General features: G+C 40.4%; 1 protein-coding gene across 1 annotated transcript; it reads left to right on the top strand.

The window, feature by feature from the left end:
* The first annotated feature begins 17,248 nt into the window (after positions 1 to 17,248).
* On the top strand, positions 17,249 to 19,770 carry rpl8 (ribosomal protein L8). Its single transcript, XM_026296094.1, has 6 exons — positions 17,249 to 17,307; positions 18,112 to 18,255; positions 18,357 to 18,498; positions 18,869 to 19,087; positions 19,168 to 19,283; positions 19,578 to 19,770. Exons 2-6 carry the CDS (start codon positions 18,118 to 18,120, stop codon positions 19,734 to 19,736), a joined length of 774 nt encoding a protein of 257 aa, XP_026151879.1. The 5' UTR covers positions 17,249 to 17,307; positions 18,112 to 18,117; the 3' UTR covers positions 19,737 to 19,770.
* The last annotated feature ends 1,092 nt before the right edge of the window (positions 19,771 to 20,862 follow it).

Below are 20,862 nucleotides of genomic sequence, written 5' to 3'. Positions count from 1 at the left end.
GGAGTACACACAAGCACACAGGAGCTATTCATACTAGTGACATTATAGGTTATTTCAATTTCAATTCAGTTTTTGTGCCAGTAATGTTCATTTTGTGAGGCTCTACATATATGTTTGTACTTAACTTCATTTCATAAAATTGTGTATTTTGGTTTGTACCCATAAACCTCAAGATGAAGATAACGACGCACAAATGTGTCACAAACAGACCAGTCACAGTGTAAAGGAAATGTGAATGTCAGCCATATCAAACCATCAACTACAGTATTTGTTAAGAGATCAGAAGTATTGATGGGTGTGCTGTGTGCGTGCGTGTGTGCGTGTTATCTGTGGTATGCTAATAGACCGTTGATCCCTGCTGTGTTCACTTCAACTGATCACAGATCAGTCTGATCAGATACTGGGCTTTGATCTCAGGTTGTGCATGTGTGTGAGGAGGAGGCTGTGGGGGGTCAGGAGGAGACATGGGGGTGGGGGTGCTGGACTGAGGAGATGGGTGGGGTTGCTGACATTACTGAAAGTGGAAGGAAATGACTGCTAGTTATTTCCACACACAAAGAACTACTGACCACAGCTGACACAAGCACTTTCACACTTCTTGAACGTGTAAATTAAAACAGTCCACATGATCATAGAAAATACATGTTTTTGACAGGCCCAGTCACACCAGAGAAGGAAACACCAAAATTCATGTGTGTGTCTTTGCAAAGATCACGCATGTTGTTGATGATCAGTGACATAGACACATAGAGCAAATTGAAGAACTACTCTTAACCAGCAAACTAACTGCTAACACTCTAGCCAGCCAGGAACGCCTTAGCTCTAGTCGGTCATAATGTCATTCCGTGCAGACAATAAATTCGTGCATTTTGACCATAGATACTTGTTTAATAACTGTCTGCAGGATAAACCATCACTTAAAGGTGAGCTCTTTCAGGATGGCCCGCTACTGGCCAACAGCATATTCACATCAAAGGTCACCGACACAGGTCTTTGCAGATATATTTCTTCACCTCCACAAGTAAATCAACTGATTATAGCAACTCCATATGATGATATAACGGACAGGCAATTTAGTTGTGATTCAGGGATTGGTTTATAACAAGTAATTCATTAAGTGCACCCAGATCCAGCCTAACCACATAGGCTGCATGTGTTGAGAGTGAAGTTGTAATAAACTAGAAATTCCCTGAAAGCCCAAGTTGGGCTTTATTTGTTTAAGTATGACTAACTTGGTCATGTAAATGTGGCTCCACAAAGCCATTTATGGAGCTGCTATGTGTGGTAACTGTTGTGTGTTGTCGTTAAAAGAGTAGTCAGTATTATTTCACAGTGAAATTTCTTGTCTTAGCAGGGGATTTTGGCTAATACCTGCCATTAGCAGCACATGTAGCAGACTTTTATTTTTTAGTGATTAGATCTTTCTTGCCAAAACGTACCCTGGCAGTTACGCCCCTGACGTTTTTACGTACAAAACCACATACTTTTGATTCTTTAATTAATGGAGCTGGTACTTTCATACTGTTAATTTTTTGCACTGATGATCCAACTAAGAGAGCTTCATGACCATCCAGCTTTCAGTCCCGTAATTTGTCTCTCAGTAAAAGTAACAGGACTTGCAGAACCAGGGGTGTCTGAAAGTCCTCCCACAGTGTAACCCCCTGTAGCTCAGAATGAATGACGAAGTTGTTTCCCAACAATGGTTTTCAACAGATGCAAAAGGGGGAAACTGATTTCAAACATGTGCAGCTCTGTGCATCTGCAGCCTTAAATGGACATGTTCCTGTGACTGAGGTCACTGACAGTTAGCCAGGACAGGACAGCACATACACATTCATGTTCACACAGATTTCTACAGCTTTTCTATGTGAAGAGACTGACATCAGGCTAGCCCCTTACCCTAATCTTAACCATCACAACTAAATATGTAACCCCAACTGCTACCTCTCACTCTAACCCCACTACTAAGTCTTTAACAGCCCTCAAACACACACAGAGATGAATGTAGGTCAGTAATATACACTATAAAACACAGAAGGACTGTAAATACTTAAGCAGTGATGTATGTGCAGTGACACACACACACACACGCACACAAGCACACAAGCACTTACACACACACAGACCCCCCAGGGAAGGAGGGGAGAGTAGGGGTGTCTGAACAGCTTGTGACGTCTCCAGGCCATGATAACGTCTGCTAATTGGTTCCATCAGGCATCAGACTGTGTGTGTGTGTGTGTGTGTGTGTGTGTGTGTGTGTGTGTGTGCGTGTGTGTGTGTATGTGTGTGAGAGCTCTGTTGCCATTGTAATCATTAGCTGAACTATCTAGCCAGCCATAGTAAAAAAAAACAAAAAAAAACAGTATGTTTCATGGAAGTTCAGTTTGTCCACTTCCAATTCATAAGCAGTGGCAAAAAAGGAAACTACTAAAAAGACCTTGGCTCTAGAGGAAGGAGAACTAAAGTCTGACCAGGTCATGAGAATGGGTGAATAGGGCAAAAACACCACCGCAGAGACCCATGCTTCAACTCAATTTTAACCACTTAATACACCACTGAGTAGCTTACTCTATAATGATGCATTATAATTATGTGATGGTTAATAATCTGTCTCTGCAAACTAACTAGTAGCAATAACTGTCCGATAAATGTAGCAGAGTACAAGGTATCATGACATCTAACTACACAAAGAGGCCCAACTTTCTATTCACGGACATTTTCCTGTGTGTTAACCGCCACCTTTATCAGTGGTGTCAGTCTCCTCGTCTAACTGTTGGAGAGAACGTGACCGGTGTTGTGTGAAGTTTTTCCATGTAGAAAATTGGTTAGACTACTAAAATATACTTTTAAAAATGCCAGCTGCCAATGCAGTTCCCAAAAAACATCTTTCTAAGAACTGTTATAGTTCTCAGTTCTTGTGGGCATGTAGCTAAAAATGCGTAAGTGTGCAGATTGTATGCCCCAATAATGCATCTGCTTATGCAGCCCTATAAACAGATATATATATATACACGTCTGAAATTATCAGAGCCATTAGGGAAAGGACTGGATGATATAGAAAGATGGAAAAATAAACAGAATTTTAAAAGGAGGTTAAAAATATCTGGGACTCCTCACCAGCCAGGATGACAGGGATGAAAAGATAAGAGAAACATCTTCTTAAAGAAATCAGGAAACCCAGCTGTCTTTGACTCAAAACTATAAGCTGAACAATCAACTCTTCACAGATGAAAGAAACACCTACTGTGTCCTGATGACAGAAAACAGCTCAGACCAAACTGAGCTCAGAAAGACGCAGGAGCCCAACTGGGAAACACAACATAAATAAGCCTTGTCTATTGAACAGGGTCAGAGTTCATATCATCAGTCTGTTTTACTTTCAATACAACAGTAATTAATGACAAGATCAGAAGAATGAGACTGTTTTATGTGTGTAGCCATATGTTGAATCATTAATGAGCTACAGGCCTGCAGCAGTTATACTGTGTGTGCTGTCCCACAGGCAACACAAGCTGTTACTGCAGAAGATGCCTTCGGACACATGCACACACAGCTGACTGAGGAAAGGACTACACAGTCAAATGTCCAAAACGAGACTCACAAACAGCCTTTTGTAATAGGAAAAAAAAGTGGCTTTCTTAATAATCCTTAATAGACCCTTAATAAATATAATGAAATATAAACAGGCTTTTTAAACCCACAACATTACCTGATGAGGTACAACACTTCTATCAGCATTTGGAGCTACTATGATGAATGAAAAAAAACATTCATTTTCTGTTGGATTGATTGAATGGATTTATCCCAGATGAAACACTCTACAGACAAGAAACACACTATCTTCTGAACCACCCCTCGCTCTACCTGTCACTTATACCAAATTAATGAGGTCAGTTATCTCTTCTTCGAAACAAACTCCCATCAGTTCAACACAGGCCTATCTTCAGACCGAGACTCTACAATCCCCAAGACCGGACAGTCTGGCGTCAAAGATGGCAAGGACCCTAATGAGTTATTGCAAATGCCAGTTCAACATTGATTAGGTGATTATCTGTAAACTACACTGGATCAGATGGATGGACGGATACAATGGTCTGGCCTCCACTTTACGGCAGGAGATGCAGTTTCAACATCAGCTCCTTCCTGTCCCAAAGTCCTTGACAGTGATGTCATATCCGGTCTGAAACAACAGCCATTGTGCTCCCCAGGAAGTGAACTTCCCATGGATGGCCTGTTCTTCCCCAGCAAGGGTCAGTGAGTGCTGCCATTTAACAGGAAGCATCATTGTGGAGGTTCGTCAGCATGAATGTACATTACGGCACAGTAACAGTGTTCAGTTACTATATGTCGGCACCGGCACGGGTCAGATTAGAGGAGAAGGTGACTTAGTGTGTGTGGGCCAAGATACGCTACAAACAATACGCAGACTGATTCACAGCCAACATATCGACTCCTTAAAACAGTCGAAAGCTTGATAAAGTTGATAGATCACCAATGTCCAGTCCATCATGAGGTAACTGTGGCTGTGTACAACTTTGCATTAATCCGTTCAACATATTAAGTTGTTTTCATTTCATCTCATTTATTATTGGCTTCACAACTGCTTTTTGTTGATTGATATGTCTGCTCTGTGCAGGTTGTTTTCTATGTTATAACACATTGAGCCATCAAGTTAAAAAAAAAACAAAACAACAAATAAACAAAAAAATAACTTCAGCCATCATCAGACCAGACGGCAGCAACAAATAGCTGCACACGTTCACGGAAACAGCAGCCATCTTTTCTTGGCGTCGCTGCCAATGTGTACACATTGGAAACAATGGAGGGAGCAGCAGCCACCACTTGCCGTCTAGAAGTGCCTTAACAGACAAAACATTCCCCAGACAATTGTTAACCTACAGATGAACTGAAAAGTGTCTAAAACAGAAATTTAGACCTCTGATTTTACAACTTTCCACTTAGCACTCAATGAAATTACTCTACAACTGTTAAATTGTGTTATGTATTGGATCATGTTTGTATGACATGTATATATTTTGTCAGGTTGTGTTGTTAAATCATTTTGGACACCAATGTGTTGTTAATGAGAGTTAATTTTCCAATGAACTCATCTGCTGTGTCAGAGTCCAAATGAACACTGAGGACTTTGTTCTGTCTATTAACCTGCAGCTTCATTAAGCTAACGAGCATCAATTAATTATGTTAATGAGCTGCAGTTAAATTCTCTCCCAGAGGGAAACTAATAGTGTGTTAACGAGCTGAGAGCTGATTGGCTCAAACAGCCATTAGAGCCAGTGTGTGTGTGTGCGTGTTTGTATGGCCATCTTTTTGAGGACCAGTCTGAGGTTTGAGCCATCAAAGTGAGGACTTTGACACATCTTCAAAGGCCTGTTTGAGAATCAAGAATTTAGGGTTCAGGTTAGAACTGGGTTTTGTGGGAAGGTTGGGGGTTAACTGTGATGGCTAAGGTTAGGGCAAGGAGCAAGGGAATGCATTATGTCAATGAGTGTCCTCACAAAGATATCTGTACTAACATGTTTATGTATGTGTGGAGGGGTGCTTCATGCTTCATCCTGAATTTTATCTTTCTGTGGCCCTGACCCGCTTATCTTTGACTAGTATGCACACACAGCTCTAATGGCTGTACAAGACCTTGTCCCTCTGGTCTCCCAGAAAGGATGTCTGTCTTTGTGTGTGTGTGTGTGTGTGTGTGTGTGTGTGTGTGTGTGTGTGTGTGTGTCCATGTTGGATCCAGCTGTTGGCTTCATGTCTGTGACCTCCTGTGGTGGGTGTGTGTAGGGGGAAGGAAGTTATAATGGGTTCACAACAATATCATCCCTAATGAAACTTGTGTGTGTGTCAGCATGAGCTCAGACTCGGGGAGAGAGGAGACAGAGGACATTCTCCACTTATGTGGAACAAAGTCATATTTGCGTTGCCCAATTTAAAACTGGAACCATAAAACACAAAGTACATTATGAGCCAAATGATGTGTTCATTCACTGACCAGAAAACCCAGGTGATGACTGCACTGACGCTCAAGGTAGAACCACACTTGCTTCATAGACCGTCCTGGTGAGAAAAATAACAGCAGTCATATCAGCGGCGTCCCCAAGCAGCATTTCTATACATAGCACCCTGTTTGTTGTATGTCTTATGACTCATGTCTGTTGGCCCTAAAGAGGAAATCAGGTGACAGTCCACAGAGGAAAGGTATTATGGCTGTAAAACCAGTACACATGCTGAACTTGAACACACTTTTGATTTCACATCATTTTAATACAAACCACAATCTGTCCCTCATGCCAACAAGTGGCTTTTGTACCAAATTTTAACCACACTGTTATTTAGACATCATTCAGAGTGACCTGTGGCATCTTAGCAGATGAGATCTGATCGCAAAAAAGCGGAGTGTGACAACTGAACCACTTCCTCCAGTATGAGACATGGCAGATGTTAAAAGGTGAAAAAACATCTACCTGAAAGATACTAACCCCCCCCAAAAAATTTGAAAATGCCTCAAACATTTTACAATACAGCTTTGCTTTCATTCAGGTTTGTTGCTATGTTATGTTATTTTGGAAAGCTAAATTGTATCTTAACAATCATGAAGCTTCATGGGATTCCAACCCAAACACCTGGACTTTCAACCTCTAAACTAACAGCTAACATATTGCTGTCTGCATGTTTTATGGCCACGCTGATCTGCCAGAGATTTTGTTAATTCTCCTATAAACAGCCGCCCTTAGAAACAAGACAGTGACAGTCTTGAAAGATGAGGGTGTGTCACTCCAACAGTGGAACAAGGGGAAGGATCTGAGAGGGTTTGGGTGTTTTGCTGCAGACCAAGATGGAAATCTCCACAAAACCCAGGAAATACTCAATGAACATAGCTATCCCCCCTCCTTGCAGCATCATGCTACAGCTTCAGTTGATTGGCACTCTCTGGAACAAATTGGATCATAGGGTTCAAAACTTGCAGCCCAAAAAAATAATAATAATAATGCAGAATAGCTCTGGCAATGTCTGCAGACAATCTGGTGAGAGATTCCAGCAAGATACCTGGAAATACTCAGTGAAAGTGTTTGCAAAACTGTAATCAAAGCCAAAGGTGGATATTTTCAACAATCAAAGCCGACTCTCACTCCAAACTTTGTTTCAGCTGCAGATTTTATTACCTGCACTGTGAAGTCTGCAGTACAGCTCTTCTGGGTGGCATTTTCACTTGTGTTACACTAGGAGTTGTAGTTTAGTGTGAACATAAACATTTTTATTTCTTCGGCGGTACAAATATTATCACCAGCTGAGTCCAGAGTGCCATCTAACACCAGTGACTAGTCAACAAAATGACTGCAAATCTACACATATAAGTCACAGGACAGGCCAGAGGAGTTAAATAAAAAAACAAAAACAAAAAAGTGCAACATAGTCCAGGAAAATACGGTAAAAGTTTTCCTCCCATAGTGGAGCCATGTCAGGACGTAGTATGTAGAAACAACCACTTACTGTCCACAATCTGTGGACTGTTTTTTGTTGCAGCCACAAAAGTCTTTTTATTCTTGATTTAGGGATTTTCACTCATGCTTCCCAGCAAATTGCACCATGTTCTGAGATATTTTTAGGTTGTCTTGCACATGCAGCATGTTTAAGACTCCCAGAGCTTTTGAGATGAACTCAGTTGGTACACCTAGATACAACAGTGGCAGCCCTGCTGCTTTAGGAAGGTGTTTCCACTGATCATGTAGGAAGCTGTACTGCTGTTGAATTGAATTGCATTATACTGACAAGTGTTTATATTTTGTTAGACAAAAACACTGTATAATTTAGTACAATTCAACAGCAGCACAAAGAATTATTCAGCATTTGCACAGAATCAAAAATGAACAGAAAAAAAGTTATATATTTGTGAGGCTTTATACAAGATGTCAATGGATTTTAATGTATTAATGCAGAACAGTATATAATGCACTGTCAGCGTCTTTACACAGTATGGAGTTTATGGTTTTATTATGTAGCTGCAGAAATTACATTCTGTTTCAAACTGTGGAGGCACAATTAAAAATAGATGTCTTCAAATTTCCTTGACAAATGAGAGCTTCTTTTCATGGACTGGGACCATTTTTTATTCCTTCATTCATTTTGGGATGGAAAATAATGATGTCAGCGTTAAGACAGAGCCCACAGTGCGATGTCTTACTGAGGCTTTAAGTGCAAACAACGATCTCACACTCACATTAGCAGCTGCATCGTCTCCCACAGCTTTCTGACTGGTTTCCAACTGTTGACGATTCATTAACAGACCCTGCTGGAGATTAAGCTCTTTTTCTCCTCACGTGATTCTTTGTGAGGAAACGATTCTCTTATAAGTTTGGTCTCAGCCTGTCTGTCCTCTGAACTGTGTCTCTTTGTGTCGCTGCAACACACAGCTGCAGTTCATCATGAGAGCTGGACTTTTCACAGAAAGTGACTTAATTGCTGTGGTCCTGGTTCCTGCCACCACAGTCCACTTCAGCTCGCCTCGAACTGTAGTGGATTTGTTACAACTGCACTCCACACTAACAACTCCCTAAATTAAAGTCAAACCACTGTATCCAGCTGTCCTCCATAGAAATACATCAAGTAGAAGCATTTTCTAACCTACTGCCCCATCATCAGAACAACAATCATTTGTCGGTGTCTGATAAACCTGAAAATTAAACTCTGGCTCTGTGGTGAAGGTTTGGTTAAGGTTAAGGCACAAAAACCATTTGCTTGGGGTTAGGGGAAGGGGCTGACATAAAATAAACCCGTGCTGATTGTCTGTTGAAAACAGGAAGCAAGAAACCACATTTGTTTTCTAACTCTCCATACATCTAGTAGTCCCCGTCTTTTCACCTGTCACAGGCTGCCTTCAGATTACATCACAGACAGCTGTCAAGAAATATGGTTCGAGCTGACATGGATGGAGCTACTGAGGTGTCAAATCCGCTGCAGCTTGTTTCTCTGTCGATCATATACAGTAGATCTAAATACCCGTTTACTCAACCAGAACTGCCTGATTTGTCTGATGTAACAGCTTTAGAAACCCTCTGTTCTTTAGAGGGGGCTGTGTTAGAACATTCTGTTTTTACGCCCACGTCGCAGCACGATCAACCAGCTGTGTGGAGGTGTGAAAGAAAGAAGAACTTAAATAACTTTCAAGGTAGCTTGAATTTTTGTGTGAAAACTTGAATCTGTCCTGCTTCTTCTGAGCATATACTGTATATAAAGATAAATTCAAATTTGACTTGAGTCATTGAACATCTCACACTAAACTATTTACCTCCTGACTGAACAGAGGCCAGTCCGGACCAGAAGAGAATCAATCACTGTTCTGATAACCTTGACATCCAAGTCAGACACTAAATCACTGATTGGTGTGTGCGTGTGTGTGTGTGTGTGTGTGTGTGTGTTGGGTTACTGTATGTGCCTGCCAGTCATTTGACCTAAGTACCTCTAGGACTTTAAACCCATGACAGAAGACGGAGCGCAGTAACAGACTGTAGCGTGTTTATGCAGTTCAACAATGAAATGATCTCATTCAACTCTTGTCCTTCAGAAGTCACAGTATCACATGGTGACTTAAATCGCGTCACATGATGCACAAACACACACATCTTCAGCTTGATAACATTAAGCCATAAACCTTTCTCAGACAACCAAGTTTCCCTTTGGTCAAAATTTCTATTTGGAATTTTCATTTTGGTTTATGATGAAATATCTGCAAAAGAAATTTCTGTCACCTCAGCCAGACTTTGAGTTTAGTGCTAAACAATTATATTATGATGATGAGGATGATAAACAAAAAAAAGTGCTGAACATCATCATGTTAGCATTTAGCTTATAGGATTACTGTTTCAAAGGGCATCCTCATTAGAGCCAGTAGCAGGCCTACACACACCACACACTGGCCCCCCAAATCCCTCAGCTGGGTGGTGTGAGAAGCTGCCGGCATCAGAACTGCACAGACGGGCGATCAGCTTTAGAAACCCCCCTTACTAATATCTGAATCTTAGCTATTAGACATTCACACAGTACATCCTGTAAATGACCTGCAATGACCTTTTCCTTTAGACACAGTTATTTTTGATGTGACTAAGCAAGTGCAACATTATGGACGTCTTCCTGGAAAAAAAAAAGTCTTAGTGCTGCTGTCCATATGTTTATTGAATCTCAGCCCTTTCTATAAATAGTGAGGCTGCTTGGAACCAACATAAACAACATGATTCGCCATCCAGTCTTGTTTTTTTGTTTTTTAAAGCATAACCTTTGTAGCTTTGTAAGGTGGAGATCGTTTTAACTCTTTACATGTGTTTGGGTAGTTTAGTCCAGTGGTTCCCAACCGTGGGATCTGGTCTCTCCCAAAAGCCACAAGATAAGATTTTTTTAAGCATTTCAATATGTAATATTCTAACTAGTCACTGCAGCTGCTGGACAAACACAGTAGTGGTAGTAATGCACAATATGTCTATCTGTAATGTAGTAAGGTAGAAAATGGAAAATACAAGTACCACAGGTTGTACTTATATAAATTTACGTACTATATTCATGTATAAATTATGTAAACTCACTGCATCACATTTCATTGACTCACTGGTAGTAAAACAAACAAACTTCTAAGTGTGATTTTTCACCTCTATAACATAATTTCCCTGCTTTATTAACATTTCTTACCAGTTGTGCTGCTGAAATATGAAAATGAGCTTTTCAGGTTTTGGAAACTATCAGGAAAATGTGTCTGCGGTTGGAAAAAAAAAAAACCTGAACTCAGAAACAGTGAGAGGTCAAAAGGTCATCACACTGACTACCACTTCCTCTCAGCTGGTTTTGGTTGTAAATACCTCGGTAACCATGACGACCTCACTGAACTTCCTCTGTTCTTTTCAGCAGTAAAACGTGTGTGACTGGCGAGGTTTTGGGGACTGTTACCCCTGACGACGGATGCTGGTCTAGCCTCCGTTTCCGCCTCACCCTCTTCCTGTCATCACAGGACGTTCACCTCTGTCAAGGCCTCTCCTATTTAAGGATATCAAAATAAAAGAGGTGAATGCTGGCCTCTTGTCAAAATAAAAGTGCAGTTCTTCACATCTGTGATAAATAACATCCTGGAGGCACACACACATGGACACACACCCTACAGTTCTGTCTTTCTTCCTCAACCCCGCCTCCCACCAATTGATCCCTCACCTTCCTATATTATTATAAAGTTATCTGAGGAAACCTTGCCTTTACTTCTTCCTCATTGGACAATAGAAAGCGGGTCGTTGTGACACTGCCAACTACGGTCACATATATCAACATATTTGAACAAGCAAAAATCTCAAATCTATTTAAACCAGTTGCCTTTTTAAACTGGAGTGACTGGAATATGCCACTAAGTTACTGTTGCTCTGCTTTTTTATGCAATTTTTATTCTGCTTGCACTGTGTGTTAGGCAGCATGAGACCCTGCAATAATTTGATGCTACTGCACGAACACGGCAGAGGATTTAGGATTGGTTCTCTATTTGTAACCTATACTGCCATCTTGTGTAGCTGTTTTGATTATTTCAGAAATCGTGTATTGGCTGCAATATTGTATAATTATTTACGACCACACAAACTGCCAGACTGCATGAGGCTCACGAGGCAGACAACAGTAACTCTGGAGAATGAAGTCACCATTAATCCCCAAATCATGTACATCTTCAATAAATTCAAATCTAAAAATAAAACTCCAGACTGATGCATATTTACATTGATTCAAATAACAGTAGCTTTTGTTTACACTCTGAGGTCAAAGTGGATCATCTCAAACATTTAACATCATGTTTTCTGTGTGTTCTCATAAGAACATCTCCACTGTACATTCAGCCCTCTCATAAAAACAAAGATGTCTTCTCAACCAGCTGTGAGTGAGAGCGAGGACACATTTTAGTTTTTAAAAACTCTTGCAATAATGAAATGTTTGCACTTTGATGATATTTTGGATGTGAGACTTCTTGTGTGGTTAAAGTCAGATTCAGGTCCAAGGGAAAGGGCTGTTGTTAGTTTTTAGTTGCGATGACAATTGGCTTGGGAACATATTCTGAACCAGAATGAGAATCAGAAATACTTTATTAATCCATTTCAGGAAACTGTTATATTAAAGTGCTCCTTTCCACAGATATAAGATAAAGTAAAAGAAGAGAAAAATACACCCATGTTTTTAACATATACCCTATCAATAAATACACAATATTTAGAGTGACTAGTACAGATCAGACTGAAAGTTATATTGTGTTAACTAGTGTCCTCATAAAGATGGTAAGATATGTATGTGTGTGTAATCTCCATGGCAAACTATTTAAAGAGCCACTTGTTTATTGTCTCGATTAAAGTAAACAAACACGTGAGACACAAAGGCAGGAATGGGACATCCTGTATGAAGGACGACGCAGTAACAACCACCAATCAAAGAGTAAAGCTGCAGTGATGTCACTTCCTGTCAGCTCAGCACCATTGAAGGGAAACTGAAATGGTGAAAATACTAAACTAACAAGATTTATTGCATATGATTTTGGCACATGTTTTGGGGTCATAATCTTCCACAAAATAAATATACAGAAAAAAAAAAATTTACCACATTAATTTGTCATAATAATAATATTGAAAAAGAAAAACTTCAGTAACAAGAATAATCCTTACAGCAACCATTACTGTTATAAATTAGTCCTCACTATCACTGAACTAAATTCATTTAAAATGGGTTTAAATTATGACAACGCATCATATTTTAGGCTCATCATAAATGTTTTGTGTGTAAAATAATTGTAATTGCAGCTGTCAAACAAATGCAATGCAGTTAAAATGGACAACATCAAACAGAAGCAGTAGCTTACCTCAAAATGTACTGTGCTGTATTGGAGTAAATTAACTTTCCTAATTTCTGCCACGCACACGCACACGCACACGCACACGCACACACACACACACCTGACAAATACACTGCGAGTCCAGTGTTTATACTAATGAAGGTTTTAGTCCTTACCGTCACAGAGAATATGTTGATGAAAATTATGTTGTTGTTTTCATCATGGTTGCCAGTAGCGATGTTGACATCAGGAAGTAGAACAGCTGGCATAACTGGAGGCATTGCCACAGTAACACAGACCCACAATGCCGTTAGAGCAAAACAGATGTTCTGTCCAGGGGCGAGAGACCCAGAAAAAGAAAGCGAGAGAGAGAGAACGAGTGAACCAAACAGAAGGACTCTTGAAGTAACACGATGGATGTAATTTAGGCAAAATTAACTATTGGATCCCTTCAGGTTCCTGTTAAGATTTGATCACAGCAGTACACAACGTAGACTTGACAGCTTCATGACTTGCCCAGGAACAAACAAAAAAAACACACCGAAAACAAACAACGCACAGAAAACACACAGAAACTGACCACTACTCTGACCCAACCTTGCACATGTGAATGAATTTTGGCATTCACTTTTTTCTTAATTACCCAAAAATTACTCAAAACGAAAACTGTTTATGATTAAACTTTCTGGAAACCAACTAATCAAGCATCATACAGCTGTAGAGCAGTTGTTGGTTTCTCTCCAACTCAGACCCTTGATTCAAGTAAAAGTAGCATTACAGCACTGACCTGTTTTTGTTCAACCAATGACTGCACTGTAAGCAACAAGAAACAAACTGCACAACTACTGATGCCCCATCAGGCTAATTTGACTCAGTATTTTTTGCAGTTGTGGTCTATTTAAGATAAATTTGTCACTTTTAGTTCCCCGACAAAAGTTCTCTTCTTACCAAGGACACATGAGAATTACAACATATCCCTGCTCCTCAAACCAAATCTAAACATATCATCATGAAGGGAGATTTGACTGTAGTACTACTGCATTAATATCAGCTCAGTGCATCTAAAGACCAACAACTGAGCACATGTTCATTGTCATTTCAGCCAGGTTGTTTTGACATCAGGTGTTAAACAGTGAGGAAACCTACCTAACACCTAGAGCAGAAACTGTGACAGTGAGATTTTCTTTTCTGAGCTGAAGTTAAACCAGACTAGACACGATTAAATAAAACTGTCATAGAGCAGAGACGCTCAAACACATAATAACAGAGGAGCTCAAATTGAAACTGACCTGTCCTTTGTGTGATGTGGTTGCCTGTGATTGGACCACTGGTTTTCAAATAAGCCAATCAAACGTGGAGCAGGGCTGATCAGGTGTGTAGAAGCCACTGATTACACTGGAGGGGGAAAATTATAACAATATTACTTTTTCTTAGAAATGATTTTATTATTTACTTTTATTATAATTTTATTTTGACTTTACTACTTTAAATACTGGAATAAAATAAAATTTAAAAGCCTTGAATGAACATATACATGTAGTAGAATCTGTAAGTTGGGACCATAAAACATAAACGTAAAGTAAATAATAAAAAAACCATGAATGGACATAATGAGACCAAAACTAATGTGTCCATAAGAATGAACTCATTAAAGGTGTTTTTGAACAGATTTATTTGGGGAAACATCAAATATGAGTTTGAAGAAAAACACTGAACACTGAAAAACACTTCACTGATGTGAATTATAAATCAGGACATACTTTGTGTGTGTAATTAAAAATAAAACTTTTCAGGACAGCAGTCTCTGTACTATACACAAGTACAATGTTTTTTTTACTATATTTTCATTTAATGGTATTTTCACTACATTTTAAAGGGAAAATATTGGACTTTTTTTGGTTATTAGCTCGTTTGTAGATGAACAGTTTTCATACAGAACATATTGTCAGTATAAAAACCGATTCGTTAATAGTATGTATCATAGCTTTAACCAAACAACAGAAGGTTCAATAGATAAAATTAGCTCCACCTCAATAAGCTGCAGTACTACAATGCTATTTGCAGATAAATGCATCATGTAAAATAATAGAATAAGTAATTGCTATTTAACCTTTGAAATTTACTTGAGTAGTTTTGTTTTGTGATATTCTGTGATGGACTGGTGACCTGTCCAGGGTGTACCCCTGCCTTTTACCCAGAGAGAGCTGGGATAGGCTCCAGCTGATCCTAAATAGGAGTAAGTGAGTATAGATAATGGGTGAATGGAATATTTCTTCCACTACTGCCTGTTAAACCTAAATCAGTATTTATATTTGTCTGTTTACAGTATAACTGTCTCTGTCTGAAGTTGTAGATTAACTTCTGCTGAAATCTATCTCTCACTACTTTTGTCATAACTATGCACCATAACTGAACACACCTGGAGCAGAGTCACGTTTTCTGGGTGAACCAGATAGAAACAAGACACAGGATAGTAAACTATAGAGAACAATATGTGTGTGTTAGCGTTTCGCTCTATTGTTCTGTTTTGTCCTAGATCTGACAAAACTAACTGCATTAATGATGAAGCGGTAACACACACACTCACTGTGCAGTGTTTAGTTGTTGGACAGCAGAATAGTGCTCTGTTGTCACATCTGCAGCTCTCTGCATTTTCCTCCTTACACTAGTCAAAGGTTATTCCACCACTGGGAGGTCGGAGGTCAAAGGCCACCTCCTCCTGGTCCCACAGCCGCTCCTCCCTCTCTGATGTTTTAAAGCATAAACTTGAGTCTCAGTGTGACTGTAGTTTGTGTTCCTCTCTGTGAGGAAACAGAAGTTTTTGATCATCTCAGTAAAGAACAGACATTACCTACTGAGGAGGACACACTGCAGGACACTGTGTTTCCATGAAGATTTAGCCTATTGCTAAGAAATCTATTGATAAATTTAAATTTAACAAATTAAATTAGAAAAACAAACACAATTCTGAGGATTAAAAGCTTTAAGAAATTAGACTGAGTCATTAAACAACTGAACTGAACAAATGGAGCTTCTTCATCGGACTGAAATTTGTCCTCACAAAACTACAACCCTGCAGAGTCGAGTATTTGAAAGAAAATCCTAAAAAAAAAAAAAAAAAAGGACAAAAGCCGTGTGAATATGTGTATTAGTACGTGTGTGTGTGGAGGGGGGGGTATTTATGTATGTTATACCAGTGGGACCATATAAAACAATGGAGCATCATAGTAATTGAACCACATATTTATCACCTGCAGTGCCCTGTGCGTGCGTGTGTGTGTGCGTGTGTGTGTGTGCGCGTGTGTGTGTGCATGTTCTCATTAATCACACCAGTGTTGTTCCTCCAGCGGGACGCTCTGATCTCAGGAGGGGTGCCATCTGTTGCTCAGCACCATTTCTTCTTCTGTGGTGAGAAGAAACACACAGGTAACTCAGTCAAACATCAGAGATGAAACACTGAACGTCATCTCAGACCATTATCAGTGTACATGCATGAGAAGAAACACATCAGTAACATGTTTCATTGCCATCTCAGATTTCACTGATTCCTACAAATGTAGTCCCAGGAATTGTGTCAGCAGATGGCGCCATTTTTAACTACATCAAATCTATGTCAACTATTTTTAATGCAGCTGCCTATTACAGATCCAGTCCTGCAGAAATCTTTGTTCTCCCATTAACAAGAACACAAACAGGCATGAAACTCACTTAACTTTAACTTGGCTCTGTGCGACTTGGTCTGTTTTTATTTTGAAAATCCTGGCGATTTAATGTTGCATTGCTGCCATCTGCTGGAGGTAGTTGAGTCCTGCTCGTCCAGCTTCACAATATGCTTTTTACTCCTGTGCTTGTCTTAATCTGTTCAGTTCTGCCATCATGTTCCTTCTGTCAGACGTAGCTGAGAGCACAGATTTTGGCAAAGTAAAAGTAGTTTTAAAAAAATGCAACGAGTAGTTGTAATCAAATTCATACAAAGTGCAGTAAACAGGAAAAATAACCAAATCGGCCTTTACCTAAACAGCACGTCTTTGCATCACATGCACAGTTTCTCAAGGCAGGAAGGATGTTCCAAGGAACCTGGAGAACAAAACAAAATATCGAATCCAGCATTTCACTCTTTTCTCTGAGCTTTGTCGGCTTTGCAGAATAAAACTGGAACAATACACTGTCAGAGCCATGATACATGAGAAATGGACAAGAGCCCAACAGTTAAAAACTAATTTGAATTTATTAATCTGTATATTTTACTTTCAGTGATCTGTGATCAGTCTGGTGACTCATGTAAAACATTTATTTTTCAGTCATTCACAGTATTTTTAATGTTTCTCCTTCATTATCATCTGGAATGACTCGCTAGTCGTATCTGACTACAATTCCCATAACCCCCCTCGGTGATTTCTCCGGAAGAAAACCTCCGTCTTTTCTTTGCTCTTCCTCTTTCCGTCAGCGGAGTTTAGGTAGGACATCTACTGTTTGCTTCCCTTCGTCCAATCTGCTCTAAATCATGATTTTATTAGACCATCCGTTTGAAAACAACATTTCAGAAAGTGCAGCACATCTTTAAGACTCAGACTTACCGGGTATCTTAGCGGCAGATGTGTGTTCAGAGACGTTTTTGTGGTTGTGTGCGGCTCGCTGGCGACATGGCGCAGTAGCAGCTAAAAGGCCGGGAGCCGCGACACACAGGACGGCGTGTGTGTGTCCTGAGCCCCGTAGAGAAGACGGAGACTATTCAATTTATGTAAAACCGTCTGATTTAGCGTTAAAACAAACCACAGACCCCTGTGGCCCCTCAGGCTAACAAGCTAGCTGGGCTAACTACTTGTACACTGAAAACATGCGAGTTATTTATTAGTTTGTGACTTTTTACTTCGTTTGAACACGTTTCTGTCACGATGACTGTATCTCACCCAGGAATATGTGTGTGCAAAATAGAAAACAGTAAGTTAGTAGCTGCTGTAAAACACAGGCCTGAATGTGCCGGTAAAATGAAGTGCTGGATTTAAGCAGGACCCAGTCTGAGTGTTTGCTGTGGGTACATGAAGTTTAAATGCATCTTTAAGGAAACTTGAGCCATTAGTTTTCCTGTGAGTGAGTGAATGTAGTCAACATTTGGAAACAACTGAGGGAACATGTGAAGATGATTTCAAGGAAACAGGCCTGTGTTTTAATAGTTTTATACCAGAAGAATCATGTCACTCTCTGACTTTGGCTTGTACGACTGTAAACAGTTCACTTACTTCCTGTGTTGTCTGTTCCAGTACACGATGGGACGTGTGATCAGGGGACAGAGAAAAGGTGCGGGCTCCGTGTTCAAAGCCCACGTCAAGCACAGGAAAGGTGCTGCTAGACTCCGTCACGTTGACTTCGCTGAACGCCATGGTTACATCAAGGGGATCGTGAAGGTAAACGAGGACTCTTGGTGCTGGTTTTGAGGGAGGGGGGAGATGATTGTTGTACTGGTTGTTTGAGAGCATCCACATTTGACACTGGTCTGTTGTCTCAGGATATTATCCACGACCCTGGCCGTGGTGCTCCCCTGGCCAAAGTGGTCTTCCGTGATCCGTACCGCTTCAAGAAGAGGACAGAGCTCTTCATCGCTGCTGAGGGCATCCACACTGGACAGTTCATCTACTGCGGCAAGAAAGGTAAGAGGAAAAAAACAGCATTACAAACGAATATTTGAAATATCGAAAGTTCTGATTAGTACTGACTAAAAATGGACCGCTTTGATTGGGAATAAACAGGCATTTCTCAGGCAGAAGTTCTTTGAACACGTGTATAAAAACTGCAGTAAACTAAGGACATAAAACATTTGATTCCCCCAGTTCTGCTGCTTTGGTTCTCAAAATGTAATAAAATGTTTCAGTATTGGAAGTAGTGAAACAGGATGGTCAGAATAATGCTAACAAAGCAGGTTGTTATTTTAAATGTCAGTGATTATTGGATTAAACTGAGATTTGGTGGAACTGTGAGTTTCTGTGTGAAGCCCATGACTTACCATCTGTTAACCCACAGCTCAGCTGAACATTGGTAATGTGCTGCCCATTGGCACGATGCCTGAGGGAACCATCATCTGCTGCCTGGAGGAGAAACCCGGCGACAGAGGCAAACTGGCCCGCGCTTCAGGAAACTACGCCACAGTCATCTCCCACAACCCTGAGACCAAGAAGTCCAGAGTCAAGCTGCCCTCAGGCTCCAAGAAAGTTATATCCTCTGCCAACAGAGCGGTTGTCGGTAAGGACCCGAAGTCCGGCGCCTGAATTGAAGAATGTGATTGTACTGGTGCGCTTTTTGACCAGCCCTGTGTGTTAAAGGTGTGGTCGCTGGAGGTGGTCGTATTGACAAGCCCATCCTGAAGGCTGGTCGTGCCTACCACAAGTACAAGGCCAAGAGGAACTGCTGGCCACGTGTCCGTGGTGTTGCTATGAACGTAAGTGAACTAACATTGTATTTTTTTCCAACACCAAATAGTTTTTCTGAACTAACAAAAGCTGCAGAGACTTGAAGTTAGAATAAAAAGGTTTTTATAGTTCGGTTGTGCTGCGTTTTGCGTTTTAGGGAATTTTTCACTGTTTCTTAGTGTGAAGCCCTTTGTAATAGTAATGCATAATTTGATCCTTACAGCAAACTTGCACTTCAGTTAAAGGACAAGACCTTATTGTCTCAAAAGGTGCAAAACAAAGGATTTCACATACTTGACCCGATGTCCTTTCTCTCCCTGCAGCCTGTTGAACATCCCTTCGGTGGTGGTAACCATCAGCACATTGGCAAACCCTCAACGATCAGGAGGGACGCACCTGCTGGTCGCAAGGTCGGTCTTATTGCTGCCCGTCGCACAGGCAGACTGCGTGGAACAAAGACCGTCCAGGAGAAGGAGAACTAAATCTTTGTTGATAATAAAACATATTCCAAAGGAATCTGTTCGCTTGCTTTATTTATGGGTCCTTACACAAACCAACACAGGCAAAAAGCAGGAGGGAAATTTACATGTGGTGTTCTAGGGCCTCTGTGTTACCAGTAACACCTGTGCATGGCTTTTCTGAAGAGTTTTCAAACATTAAGTGGTGATGCTGACAGCTTAAGCAATTAGGACAAAAAACCATGAGTCTATTGGCTACTTATTTAAGTTTGCTGCTATACAGATAGTGCCTTACACTATGAGGCTCCTTCATAAAGACAATCTATTGCAGGCAGAAGAAATCTTTTTCATAAAACACCTGAGGTTTTTCATCTTAATGAACAGTTTGGGAGATGCAGTTTGTTACTGACTTGTACTTTACACAAAGATGGCGACAGGTGCAGCTTTAAAACGCTGTGTAAAAAAAAAAAAACTGGATGAAAACATTCCATGTTGTAGCCCCAAACTGTAATGATTAAAATATAATTGGACAATTGGCCTTTCACAAGACCAGCTCACAATAAGTCTAATTGCATTTCTTGGCTAAAAATTATTGACGATAGTCTAGAACTGTTACTGCTGCTGAACCTGCAGCTCACAATACTCATGTTGCCTTCAGGAAATGCAGATCAGTCTAGTCAGACTGCAGTCATAAATAGGCGTAGCTGGGTGGATGTACACTAGAGGGAGCTTGTGCATCAGGACACATGGACAGTGGATCTATTCATAGGCTGCAGGTGCACACTGCAGGAATCACATTTATTTGCATGTAACTAAGATTAGATGTTTTTTTGTGAGGCTCTGACACTGTGGTCTTTGTGTGCAGTTAAACCTCTTGGAGGACTTTTATTTTGAAGAACGTTGAACTAAGGGGTTAAACAGTTGTAATCTAAAAAAAAAAAAAAGTAAACCAAGTATCTGGATTTTTCTGGGTCCCTCTTAGGAGGTGGGCCCCAGGGAACTGAAACATGGACTTGTTTTGAAGCCCCTCCAGAGCTCTCTTCTCTGGAAGCTTCAAGTCATTGTCATTAAAGGTGGACCTGCCAAGTCTTCCTGCTGATTATTGTGTACAAATTTTTGAAACATGTTTCTACTTTGCCATCATGGATAC

The sequence above is a fragment of the Mastacembelus armatus genome, chromosome 21, assembly GCF_900324485.2.
Source record: "Mastacembelus armatus chromosome 21, fMasArm1.2, whole genome shotgun sequence".
Taxonomy (NCBI): domain Eukaryota; kingdom Metazoa; phylum Chordata; class Actinopteri; order Synbranchiformes; family Mastacembelidae; genus Mastacembelus; species Mastacembelus armatus.
This window is presented reverse-complemented; position numbering and strand designations above follow the sequence as displayed.